This window comes from Enhydra lutris, unplaced genomic scaffold (genome assembly GCF_002288905.1).
Source record: "Enhydra lutris kenyoni isolate GAN:26980312 unplaced genomic scaffold, ASM228890v2 scaffoldscaffold10, whole genome shotgun sequence".
In the NCBI taxonomy this organism is placed as follows: domain Eukaryota; kingdom Metazoa; phylum Chordata; class Mammalia; order Carnivora; family Mustelidae; genus Enhydra; species Enhydra lutris.
In genome coordinates this window covers 15,412,329-15,425,001 of record NW_019154094.1, presented here as the reverse complement: position 1 = coordinate 15,425,001, position 12,673 = coordinate 15,412,329, and the positions used below count along the sequence as shown (strand labels likewise).

General features: G+C 49.9%; 1 protein-coding gene across 4 annotated transcripts in view; it reads right to left on the bottom strand.

Annotated features, from left to right (window-relative positions):
* LOC111144333 (filamin B) overlaps positions 1 to 12,673 on the bottom strand; it is a 144,175-nt gene that overhangs the window by 46,666 nt on the left and 84,836 nt on the right. For all 4 annotated transcript variants that reach the window (XM_022498584.1, XM_022498585.1, XM_022498586.1 and 1 more), the window contains exons 12-20: positions 12,242 to 12,435; positions 11,168 to 11,281; positions 10,188 to 10,331; positions 9,922 to 10,045; positions 9,425 to 9,585; positions 8,299 to 8,389; positions 7,837 to 8,006; positions 2,743 to 2,860; positions 19 to 281 (exon numbers count right to left, since the gene is read on the bottom strand). In XM_022498584.1, coding sequence (XP_022354292.1) covers positions 19 to 281; positions 2,743 to 2,860; positions 7,837 to 8,006; positions 8,299 to 8,389; positions 9,425 to 9,585; positions 9,922 to 10,045; positions 10,188 to 10,331; positions 11,168 to 11,281; positions 12,242 to 12,435 — 1,379 coding nt within the window. The remainder of the gene's footprint in view (positions 1 to 18; positions 282 to 2,742; positions 2,861 to 7,836; positions 8,007 to 8,298; positions 8,390 to 9,424; positions 9,586 to 9,921; positions 10,046 to 10,187; positions 10,332 to 11,167; positions 11,282 to 12,241; positions 12,436 to 12,673) is intronic.

Sequence of the window (12,673 nt, the reverse complement as noted above, 5' to 3'; positions counted from 1 at the left end):
ACAGGAACGAAAGCTGACCTTGGTGGGATCTGGTGGCAGTGAGGCCTCTACTGTGTAGGGGCTCCCAGGCACGGGGTGTCCATCGTAGGTGATGTCAACAGCATAGAGCCCCTCCTCCCGAGGGATGAACTTGGCCGTGCTGCTTTCCCGGCCCACCATGGGCGCCACCATACAAGGCACAACCTTCCTCGAGGGGCTTAGGATCGTCACATCCAGCTTCCCCTGGCCTCCTGCTCCCTTTGTGTCGATGGCGAACTCCTGACCCTTCCCAACTTCGACTCCTGGAAAAGGGAAACATGCCCAAGTGATCAGCTCGCCCTTTCCAGCAGCAAGAGTGGCTGAGAGCAGACCGGTAAGGGTTCCCTGGACATGAGGCATTATCTCAGTCTGGGCCACAAGCAAGGGCAGATACCAAGGACAAGAAGCAAGACTAAGTCAGGAGAATCAGCATCTACCTAGATAACAATCAGTACGAGAACAGCTACTAGCTAATCATAGATATTACTAGCAATGAGAGCTGACACTTACTGATACTATAATGATGGGTTTCTTAAAAACCAATAATGATTGATCACTCAATGACTGCATTTCTCAGTATAGCACATGGCCTCCTTTAATTTTTACCACAACCCTAGAGGGTATTTATTAGTTACCAATGGCTTTAACAGATGGGAAAACGGAGGCTCCGAGGTCAAGAAATATGTCCAGGGTGCCGTACGCAACAGACCACAAAGGTGGGACTCACACGACCTCGCGATCTGCTCTGCCAACGAGGAAATCATAACCTGACACTATCCTCTCTCCTTTACTCACTTCTGGTATTAACTTTATATCAAAACATTCCCAGAATCCAGTGTTTTACTTACTAATTCTTGGCAGCAAATTTAATCCCACAGCCAACAAGGCAAAAGTCAGAGAGCTAGTCAATGCAGGGGCACCAGAGCGAGTCCAAAGAACGGACTCTCTGTATTGCACCGATAGTCGAAAGATCCCTGCAAAGCAGGACCTCGGAAAAACCGTGTGTTGTATCTGACCAAAAAAAGGGAAAGGACTTTGAACCAAAATGACAGCACTGGGAGCATAGGGCTCCTACCACAAGCCAGGGAAATCCTGACTCTAGGGCGGTAGGAGGCTTCCCAAACCAGCACCTCCGAACCACAAGCAAGGAGGCCTCAGAGCACCACGGCCCAAAGGCTTTTCCTAATCGGCATTGTGTTTCTCCTGGTCTGGAACTGAAGCCGTAGGTGTGTTAGAGGAAGCAGCAATGAGGAGACCCACGAAAGGACTGGCTAGTGACTTTTACACACTTGTTGCTGGCCGAGTTTCAGAGAACCCAGAGCTGGGAAGTGGCCTCATTTACAACCCATGCGTCTTGAGTCCCAGGTCCATGAAGGTGCTCATCGATGGTCCACTGAGACCGAAGAGGTCTGCCCAGGATTGGGGATGGGGGGAATGCACTGAGCCCTGCATGACCCTGAAATCAGGTTGAGTGTATGCTACAGAGGTGTGGCCAGGCTTCAGCCATATGGCAGCTCGTGCCAAGGCAACACTGGTGCGAAGGTTCTCCAAGATGCATGGCTCACGTCTAAAGGCAGGCTGCAGGCATATGGGCATAGCAGGATGACACTAACGCAAAACGAACACTACCAAACGTTTGCTGCTGGCGTGTATGCAGAGGTAGAGAGGAGGTCTGGAAGGACCGAAACTGAAGGTAACTTTGATTCACCCTAGGAAGAATAAGAGGTGATGCAGAGTGTGGAGTTTAGTCTCAACAGCGGTGCCTTATTTTTTTAGATGAAAATGGATTTATGCATTACTTTGCGTAAAAAAAAAGAATTTCATGATTATATGCTGAACTTCTGAAGCTGAGTGGTGAGTACACCAGTGTTTATATACTACTACTGTGTTTACGTTTTTATGTTTGGAATTTTCCCTAATACAACAAATGAAAACATTTTAAAATAAATGAGATGAGCTTATACTAACAAGATACCCACCAAGCTAAAGGAATATGGGGGTGGGGTGGGGGCTGCATCAGAGTCGTGGCTTCTGAGTTCCGGGAGCTGGCTTTTACCCTTGATGGTCCCTCCTCATGTGGATCCAAGGCCCCTAGCACAGTACAAGTCACCAGAAGGTAATGCGTCCCAACTTCTCTTTGCAATGAAAACATCCCACTGCGAAGCCAGCAGTTACTGAGGGCTGACGATGTGCCAGCCCCTGAATTATGAGCTCATTTACCTTTCAAAATATTCCCACGAATGTCAAATGTTCTTGACAGTGTTCCCCCCCCCGCCCCCACTGTACAAATGAGGAGACGGAGGCTCGGGGAGGTTAAGCACAGGTAAGGTCACAGTGCAACCCTGCTGCGTGGCCCCAGTTCACACCCATGTCTGTCCCACTGCAAGGTCTGTTAAGGGCAGAGTTTGCTTTCCTGCAAACTGTCTTTTGGGTATCTGTTTTTCAAGATTCTATTTATTTATGTGACAGAGAGACACAGCAAGAGAGGGAACAGAACAGGGGGAGTGGGACAGAACGCAGGCTTCGTGCCGAGCAGGGAGCCCAATGAGGAACTTGATCCCAGGACCTTGGGATCATGACCCGAGCCGAAGGCAGACACTTAACGACTGAGCCACCCAGACGCCCTCTGCAAACTCTCTTTTGAAAGGCATCTAACAGGCAGCCCCAGTTGAGGGGGTGGGGGGGTCTTCGGTGACCCCGTCTCCCCTGCGTCCACCCACTTACTGTTTTCCAGTCCATTAATCTTGATCTTGCTCAAATCCAATGGAGCGGCCACGCCCACGGTGAAAGGGCTTTTAGGGATGGGGTCACCGCCATAGGTCACCAGCACCTGCATAGAGCCCTGCAACGAGAGGACAGCGAGTGCACCTTTGGGCACCAACATCTAACTTGCTATTTATCTTTATTTCATTTTGTAAAAAGATTTTACTCATTTATTTGTCAGACAGAGAGCACACACGCAGGAGGAGGAGCAGGCAGAGGGAGAGGCAGGCTCCCCGCTAAGCAAGGAGCCCGATGCGGGGCTCGATCCCAGGACCCCGAGACCATGACCTGAGCCGAAGGCTGATGCTTAACAGACTGAGCCACCCAGGCGCCCCTTAGCTTGTTGTTTAAACCCGCCTTCCCGATCTTTCATTCTTCCAGAGACTCTGGGCGCTTCACTCCAGCAGATTTAGAAACACCACAGCCATATTTCTCTAAGCTTCTGGCCCCACGGCAAAAACAACCGAGAAGTCAGATAAAATCAGAGCAGCTAAGAACAAGGGAGACTTCCTAAGCATACTGCAGGCCATGCTTTCAAGCATTTCCTTGACTCAATCTCCAAACAGTCCAAAGGGGTGGTTCTCACTGCTGTTCCCATTTTTCTAGGAAAGGAAACTACAGCTCAGGGAGGTAGAGGCACTTGCCCCAAATCGCATGCCTGGTAAGTGCGAGAGCTGGACCTTATACCCACGGCACCCAGACCTCCGTCTCAGCTGCTGGGCCGCACTAACCCCTGCCCAGCACACACCTGCCCCCAGCCGCAGGTAAAGCTGCCATCTACGGGAGCCTCTCACTGACCAAACCCCCTTTTTCTACGTCTCAGAAATCAGTTTCAGGCCCGTACCCTGTGAGAGGGATTTGCTCACTACAGCAGCCTCTAAACTCCCACATCTATGTCAAGGAAAGGAAAGTTGCAAGTGTGAAGGGAATCCTGCCTGTGGGTTTGGCAGGCTGCTTCTTCGCAGCCCGGGGTCTGTGGGAACGCCGACTGTATGCACAGGGCGTTTCTCCTCCAGCCCGTGCGGCCCACTCCCTGCTGGCTTCCCCTCTCCCGTCGGCTAAGCATCACCCCACTGCCAAACCCAGGCTCCATGAAAGCCCACGGCGGTCTCCGTAGATGAAGCTCTCCCTCACCTCAAACACCCCAGGCATACCATCAAAGGCTATGGAGGGAGAGACGATATCTCCTGAGAATCTGGGGTGGCGGTGGGTCACCAGAATTCAGGCTTTACTGAAAGCTGCCGGTGATCAAGCGTTAAAGGGTGTAGCTTCTGGCCCACATGTATTTTCTCGTGCGGTCATTTTTTTTTAAGACTTTATTTATTTATTTGTCAGAGAGAGAGAGAGAGAGCACACAAGCAGGCAGAGTGGCAGGCAGAGGCAGAGAGCGAGAGTAGGCTCCCCACTGAGCAAGGAGCCCGATGCAGGACTCGATCTCATGACCCTGGGATCATGATCTGAGTCAGAGGCAGCGGCTTAATAACCGACTGAGCCACTCAGTCATCCTTCACGTTGCTTTCCATAATAAAAAAAAGGGGGGCAAAAGCCAAGAAAAGAATTGGTTACATCAATGAAGGAGGGAGGACAGATCCTCCAGGATTTTGGGGGACTGCACAATGTTCATGGTAGAACGTGCACAGGTCCGACCCAACAGAGCTCAGAGCCAGCCCAGGACAGGACAGGTCTCCTCCTTGTAATAAGGAAGTCGGGGAGTAGTTTGTGACTTTCAGCCACCATGGCATCCCCATCAGGCCAGCAACTCCCAAGCTTCCATTTGACCACAAGCCCCTCAATCCTTGTGGGAGAGGCCTCATGGCTGACCATGGGTCATGGAAAAACCTTCTCCAACAGCCCTGGAAGTCACCTGATTGTGTCCCCAGAGTGCCACAGGAGAGGGAAAAGTCCTCTTTCAGTTAAGCCTACCCATCCCATGAAAGAAAGTGTGTTCTCATTACCAGTCATTAAAAACAACAACAACAAAAAACCTCAGAGAGGAAATGAACTCTACTTAAAATAACCTAACAAGGGGGAGGAAGAAATCTTAAGGGACTTCCACCTGGATTGCTTTGTAGCATTTAAGGTTTCCTCTGGGGCCCAGCTAAGGAACGGACTGTGCTTGCCCCCCAGAGGGGGATGACATCAGGAATGTCTGAGAAATGACCACTGGTGCGTTTCACAAACGACCTTGCTGACTACAGGACAGTTTTACTCTCTCCCTACTGCGCCTCTGAGACCTTAATCCCACCCTGCTCTGACCCAAGAGCTCAGGTGAGGACAGGATCAAGTGAGCTACCCACAGCCCCCTCCTCCTCCAGTGATCTCTGGGACAGGCAGGGAGATCAGTGAACCCACAGGGTCTCCTCAAGGCACCCCTAGGAAGTGTGTGGGGTTGACGATTCCCAGTGGCTTCTGACCTGGCGGGTCACGGAGCTGCTGCCACCGGCTTCTCAAAGCGCTTGCTCTTTGTGAGGGAATATGAGGGAAGAAACACAAGTCCCTTGAGGTCACGGAAAACCGAAAGCACAAAAGGCAAAATCCTTAGGAGAATACGGCATGGTGTGATCTCCCTTCCAGTCTCCATCTAACCTTTGGGAGGATCCTGAAGCCCCAATCCAACAAGTGACACTCCACCAAGGCACAACAGCTGACCACTGCTTTCCGACAAGACCGTGACTGGTCGGTCCACTGCAGGTCGGCAGGGATCTTCAAGCTGTGGCTCAGGGACCCTGCAGGGGACAGCTCCTCACACAGCACGACCTGCATGCTGAGGGTGACACGGTGTCCCTGGGCCAGGAGCCACTGCCCCTCTCCACATACACACACTAAACAACTCCATTTCTGGAAAATTCCAGTCTGTTATTCCAAAAACCACCATGAGAAGGTGCACTCCGAGTATGAGCCCTCAATGTACACTCCCTGCCTCCACGTTGGGCAGGGCCTTCTGGGCTGACCCAGGCCTCTTAACCACATCCAAGGGCAAAGCTCAAAAGGCAAGCTTATTTAACCCAATCTTGAGCTGTATGCCGCTCTTCAGAAAAGAGAGATCAAAGGTGGACAAGGATGTGTTGGCCCCACTGTCCCTATGAAGTTTTTCTGTTGTCTCTGCTTGTGAGTAGAGAGGCTCAACCTTGTGTATTCATGCTTTATGCCATAAATCCATGTAGAGAACCTACACCATCAGGCCCTGTGCTCAGATTGGAGCCAGAAAGAGGCACACTATCCCATTGCTGGGAAACTCACCATCCAAGAGAAGAAATTCAATCTGCTTTCTCTGCCACAGACAAATATGCGAAACTGCAAGTTGCCCAAAAAATGAAACCATGAACTTTGTTCTAGACACTAAATAAGAAGAACTAAAGAGGCACGAGGTGAGCTGCTCACACTGGAGGTAGTGACTGACACCCAAGATGGCCAGGCTCCCTGGGTATATGGCCAGCACCATTTGAGCAAAGCCCCATGCGCCCATGGAGCCTGCCGAAAAACCTGCTGTTCTCCAAGAACTGCATGAACTTGACCCTGGGGTGACTTCAAAATAAGAAGCCTCCCTCTCTAGCCTCCACCTCTGCCCCAAATGGCAAGAGGTTCTGAAGCCCTTTCTGGGGGTATAGGCCCAAACCTGATTCTGTCTTGATGTCTGCAACTTACTTTCAAATGGCTTAGCCAGAACCCAATGAGGTTTGTAGACAGACGAGAAAGCAAGGTGTTTTATAGGGGTCGAAGACCTTGTGACCTTGACCAGTGTGCAGGGCCATGCTTTCTGGTACCTTCTCCTAAGGAATGTGGAGAATTCGCAACAAGGATGATGTCACGCTGGTGCTCCCAATGGTGAGTCTCCTGCCAGCCCTTGGAAGCATCAGGAAAATAATTACCTACATAGCCCTGAGCGCCCTGGTGAATAAAGAGGATCCTACCTACAAAAGTATTTTTACCATCACTAACAAGGAAGCCCTCCTTAAGGTCAAAACAAAAACCACAGGAAGGACAGCTGGATGTAAGAGGCCACATCTTTACGGTGGCACAGAATTCACCCCAGAGAACTGCTTCCATCGCCAAAGAGTCCATCTCCAAGGACACGTAGCCCCGAATGCAAGGGGACACGTGCACCATCCCCTCATCTTCACCGTACCCGTCGTTCCTTCCCACTAGACTCCGGGCAGCTCCTGAGGGTCAGGCAGGAGTGAAGCTTCTCTCTTGGGTGGTGTTTCTACAGAAAGCATTGCCCCTATTCTCCTACAAGAGGTACCTCACACAAGGGGGACTATTTCCCTCAGGAAAGAAGAAATCTGAGAGGTTCAGAAGGACTGTGTAGAACACTACGCATAAAAAAAAAGTAAATCCAGGCTTTTCTTCTGGGTTTTCTGTTCCTCACACCCCAGATGTGTGGCCATGAAGCAAACCCCAATTTTTAACAAATTAACATGAATTCACACAGAGAGGCTGAGAGGTCATTTTTTAGGTGTTTCTTGCCTAAAGTAATCAGAGCAAAGTGGCCTGGATCGTAAGATCCTATGTACGTTTCTGGATTTTGTAAAAGAGGACAATCTGGGGCCCTAGATAGTATCTCAGGCCTAAGGGACCAAGGGCTGAACTGGGTTTTGAGAGAGACCCACTCCACCACCTTGTAAATGGGACCAGCAAGAAAACACAAAGGGGTCACCCTTCCTACCCTTGGAGTAAGTAAGAAAAGACTGTGTTTAAGGGCAGCTGGTAAGAATGTGAGAGTGTGTGGACTAAGAGGAAAATACTAGGTTCCAAATTTCAAGAGCTCGCTGTTTCTGCTAAAACCCAAAATTGAGGTGGGAGATGGGGATGGGGAGAGACAATCTAGCTTGCCCCTTGTACTTAGGGAAACCTTCAGGCCTCTCTCACAGAACCAACCAGGCCTCTTGCCAGCCCTCCTGGAGAGGCTCAGAATGACAGGAACAAAGAGCCTGTCACCCATGGAGGAGCACCTCAACAGAGCACCGATCACAGTCTTGGTGTCCAAAGTGCCCAGCACAGCACTGAGAGGGAGGGGGCCTGGGCCCGTGGCAGTGGACATGGGAAGGACCCTACCTGCTGGGTGGGTGTGTATTTGACGGTGTGGGAGTAGTCGTAATTGTCGATGATATCCAAGTCCTTCACAGCATCTCCGGGAAGGGGGCTACTGAACTGCACGTTCAGTGGGGCTTTTCCGGCCCCTTTGGTGTAGACCGTGAAGTGGGTTGGTTTCCCATTTTCCACACCTGGAAGGACAGACTGTGAAGTGAGGAGACAGGCGTGGCTGGAGTGGTTTCACTCTTACAACCAGTCCGACGGGTTCATCAGCCCCAGCCCCAGCAAGGCAGTCAGTGATAGGGGCCGGTGCTCAGGAGCACCGCCAACAGCTCGGCAGGAACACCACCTCTGCTGAATGGGAACCCCAACAGGACCAGCCTTGCGAGGAGATAAGTCCCTCAGGGTCCCCGGACCGAACTTGCCCATGGCCACTGGACCACAGAAGGCCTCCGGGATGGCCTCTCACGGGTACTCTCTTACCTGCTTTGCTGAGCCCTGGGCCTTCTGCCTTCACTTTGCTGGCATCGTGGGAAGGGTCAACTTTCACTCTGAAAGGGCTGGCGGGGATTTCCTGCAGGGGAGACACTATCTCAGTAGGAAAGCCCCTGAATCTTCTGCCAGAGCTTAGCCTTCTGCCCAACGCGAAGGGGAGACCTCTGTGACTCTGGCGGGCAGCAGGCAAACTTCTTTCCCCACGGGTCAAGTTTTCATACTCTAGCCTAAGGTAGGGGCCGTCGGGGGTCATTCATGAATGCCTGGATCCCTCCATCACAGGCTTTGACATGCTTACTGCACAGCTAAAGGTTGGTTTCCTCCAAAGGAATCGGAAAACTCTGAGCCTTTAACACCAAAAGTTGAGTTCTTAGGATGCAAAAAATCCTACCAAGAATAAAACCCAAAATGACAATAACAAAAAGGATTGGGCTAAAAGACAGGCCCTTAGGTACAGTTCAGAGCTAAGGTTTGGGGAATGGGAGGAGCTGATCAGAAATAGGATTGTAATTCTTCACAAAGAATGGTGCAGATTATCAGAATAAAGGCAGAACAGGTTAACTGGATGAAGTCAATTCAAGACCAACACCTTCAGGCAGAGAACTTTCTCTTGAGATTCCATCCTTACAGGAGGTTAATCTGAATCACCAGGATTCCACTGTTCCCTGTTTTAGGTACCACTCACCTTATCTTCACCTATCACAAATAAATACGAGCTCAATGTGAAAGGTCAAACCTCCTCTCCCTATAGAGGTATAAGGGTCAAGGCCAAAGCCATTGCTTTAAAGAAGGAGAGGTAGAACACGTCCAGAAGTTCATTATGTTTCAGTCAAAAACTTGACAAGCATTTCTAACAAACCAGTCTCCTTCCAGAGCCCTTCTATAACCAATGAAAACACTGTGCGCCTCACTTTGGTCAGAAAGTGGTAAAAATTTAGTTCTGGGTGGGTTTGTTTTTTTTTTTTTTTTCCCTTACAGTTTTCAGGAACCAGAGAGGAAAACCTGAGAATTCTCAAGACACTGCCCTATTGCTAAAAAACAAAATAAAACAAAACGAAACGAAAAGGAAATATGCACACAGGTGGCCAGAAAGAACCCAGGCCCAAACACACACCTGAGATGCAAAGAGAACTTTGATAGTGTATCGCCCGGCAGCAGGAGGCACATATTTGACTGTAAACGTGTCGTTGGCGTTGTGAATAATGTCAAAGTCCACGTCTTCCTCATCCTCACTTAACACCCGGGCATCACATTTAATGCCAACGCTGACATCACCTGGAACAGACCAGCTTATGAGCGCACCAGTGTACAAGAAACAGCATGTCCCATGCAATCACTTCCAGCTCAGCTCAGCTAACACCCCAGAAAAGCAGTTGGGAAGTTTCCAGTGACAAGCCTGACAAAGGGATGGTGCTAAGTCAGGGCTTTGGAGGAGGAATGGAGGATTAGCAAAGATCACCAAGGAATTGCTACAGATGCTCATTAGATGAACAATTACCTATTCAGGTGCACTATTTTCTAGCTCAAAGTTCACTGCCCTTCCAACATTAGGAAAAGAACATTCTTCCTCAAGAAGCATCAACGACCTCAATGGGGGAACCCTCCACTCACCTTCCCCAGCCTCAGTACAGTCCACTGTGAAATGAGTAGGCTCATTTGCCTTCAGTCCACTTCGCTCCACGCCCGGCCCAAACACCTTGACCTTCTGGGGATGGCTACCCTGCCCGATACTGACCTAAAAAGAACACGGCCCAAAGTTATAACCAAGTTTTCCTCCACTTGGACCCAGTGAAACGTTGTTAGTTAGCATAGACCCCAGACCCGCCACAGGTCTTGGCTTTTTCACAGAGTGGCCAGGATTAGGCTTCACAACCTACCCTGTAGGGGCTGCGTGGGATGTTCACACCTCCCCAGACCACAGCAATGGTGTGCTTGATGGCCTTAACCGGGGTGTACGAGCAGGCGTACGTGCCGTCCATCCGGCTCTTCATCTGGATGTCAATGGGCTGGCCTTCCCCATCCTGCAAAAGAGCAGGGGCTAAGAACAGAAACTGGCCTTCACACGGTCTTCATTAAACAGGGCCACCATGGCTTCCCAAGACCATCAATTCACCACCCATCCAACAAAATATGGAACAACTATGATATGCCACACTCTCACAATGTCGTCACCACAGGTGACAAAATACTGCCTGCATTTATTTGTTTTTTTTCATAAGAGCAAATGACCCTGCTAGAAAGTCATGACTACTCAATACCTCTTAATTTGGGGGCGCCTCGGTGGCTCGGTTGGTTAAGTGTCAGACTCTTGTTTCAGCTCAGGTCATGATCTCAGGGTCTAGAGATGGAGCCCCTGCATCAGGCTCCACGCTCAGCAGGGGTCTGCTTGAGATTCTCTCTCCCTCTCTGCCCCTCCCCCACTCGGGTGTGTGCTTGCACATGTGCACACACTCTCTCACTGAATAAATCAATCTTAAAAAATCCTTCTTAATTTTAATTCCTGTATTTAAATCCCTGGGCCAAATTTGATTAAATTAGATAAACATATTTAATAAACGCTTATTTACAAACCTCCGGTGAAGGCCTAGGCAGCTTTGGCCACACTGAAGGACATGTACATGGGAAATCTGAAATCAAGCCTTGTTTCCAAAGAATACAAGTCATAAAAATGAGAAAAGCACCCTGCTTTACATATTAGAATCCCATGTAATCCACACATAACCTCAAGAGATATTCTTCTTATTCCCAGCGTGCAGATGAATAAACTGAGGGTCAGGTGAATAGAGCCAAGTTGCCATTACAGTGGCAGATCATGTCTCCCGATGATTACCTGTACAGATGGTCCCTGGAAACTTACCTGAGCAAATATCTTCAAGGGGGCTTTTCCAGCATCCTTAGGATCCACGGTGAACTCACACAGGTTGTTGACAATGCACCCAGATTTCTCCAAACCTGGCCCGTATGCTTGGACCTGGGGCAAAGGGCCAATAATGATTCTCCTTCTGTGCAATGCCTGAACGAAACCCCTATATAATGACCAAGGACCCAGGAACAAGATAACAAAATCACCGGTGTCTGGTTTCACACTACCTATATAACAGGATGGTTAGGGAAGGAAGAAAATGCTCCAGCAGGTTGTAACCCCAAAATTACAAACAGTATCATTAACCTCCCAGCAGGAAGAAAACTCTCCAAAACCAGGCCCCAAACTAGCCTGGGGCTCCTTGCCTTATTCTGAGCAGACAGAGACAACTTCTAGTACCCAGGGCAGGGATTTCCAGTCATGTCTGGGTTCAACATTCCCACACGGAGGAGACTCAGAAACTTTACTACAGACATCCCAAAGGTTTACAGCTCTAGAGAACAAAGGACAAGCCACTGGCCAATGAGGAAGGGCAACCAGCCCAGACCGCCACCAGGCTACAAATGGCTCCCCATGTGGGCCAGGGCAGCACACGTGGAGGCGTGGAGGCTTCCTCCTGGCAGCCAGGCCACCTCAGACTCGATGCTTATCCGCTGCCTAAGAGTGTGACAGAAGCTCTTAGAAATACTGTTCCCATTTAAGATAAGGGAGCTGGGGAGAAAAAGAGCAGCAGTCCCCATGACCCCCTGCACAGGCCAGGCACTGGGCGAAGGGTTGTCTTTATGCAAGTCTTTATGCATGTCTTTAGCTCCTTGAATCATCCCAGAAACACTGGGAGGCAGAAAGGGCCATCATTCCAATTGTAAAGAGAAAGAATCTTTTCTTTCTCGCCCACCATTAGAAAATTCTGGAGTGGTACTACCAGGGTTCCAACTCAGATCAGCATCCTTCCTAAGCTCTACACGGCTCCTCGCTGCCATCCGTCAACAGACTGGTTAGCGTCACCCTCTGCACACCATAGAGAGGGCCAGGAGCCAGGAGGAGAGCACAGAAACATGACAGGCTCACCAGATCCGGGTTGTAGTCTCCCGCGGCCGGGTGGATGAAGGCCATGTATGGGCTGTCCTTGATGTCTTCATCATCACACATGATGTGAACGGCATACTCACCAGGCTCCTTGGGCCAGTACTTGACATCACATGACCCATCGTTCTGGTCATCATACTCAATCTTTGCCTGGGAGGGGCCTTCAATGGCAAACCCTGGGGGGGACAAGGTGAAAGGGACCCCTGGTTGCATGGTAGAAAGAACCTATTCTATTGGCTCATTCCCTCAAAGCAAGTATCAGCCAGAAGACTGAAATCTGTTTGTATCCCTTTCCGACAAAACCAAGACTACTGAGTCTTCACTAGATATGGAAGGTTGGATTTTATACCATGGGGTTTTTTGTTGTTGTTATTATTGTTTTTAAAACATCATCTAACAAGGAAGGTCAACTAA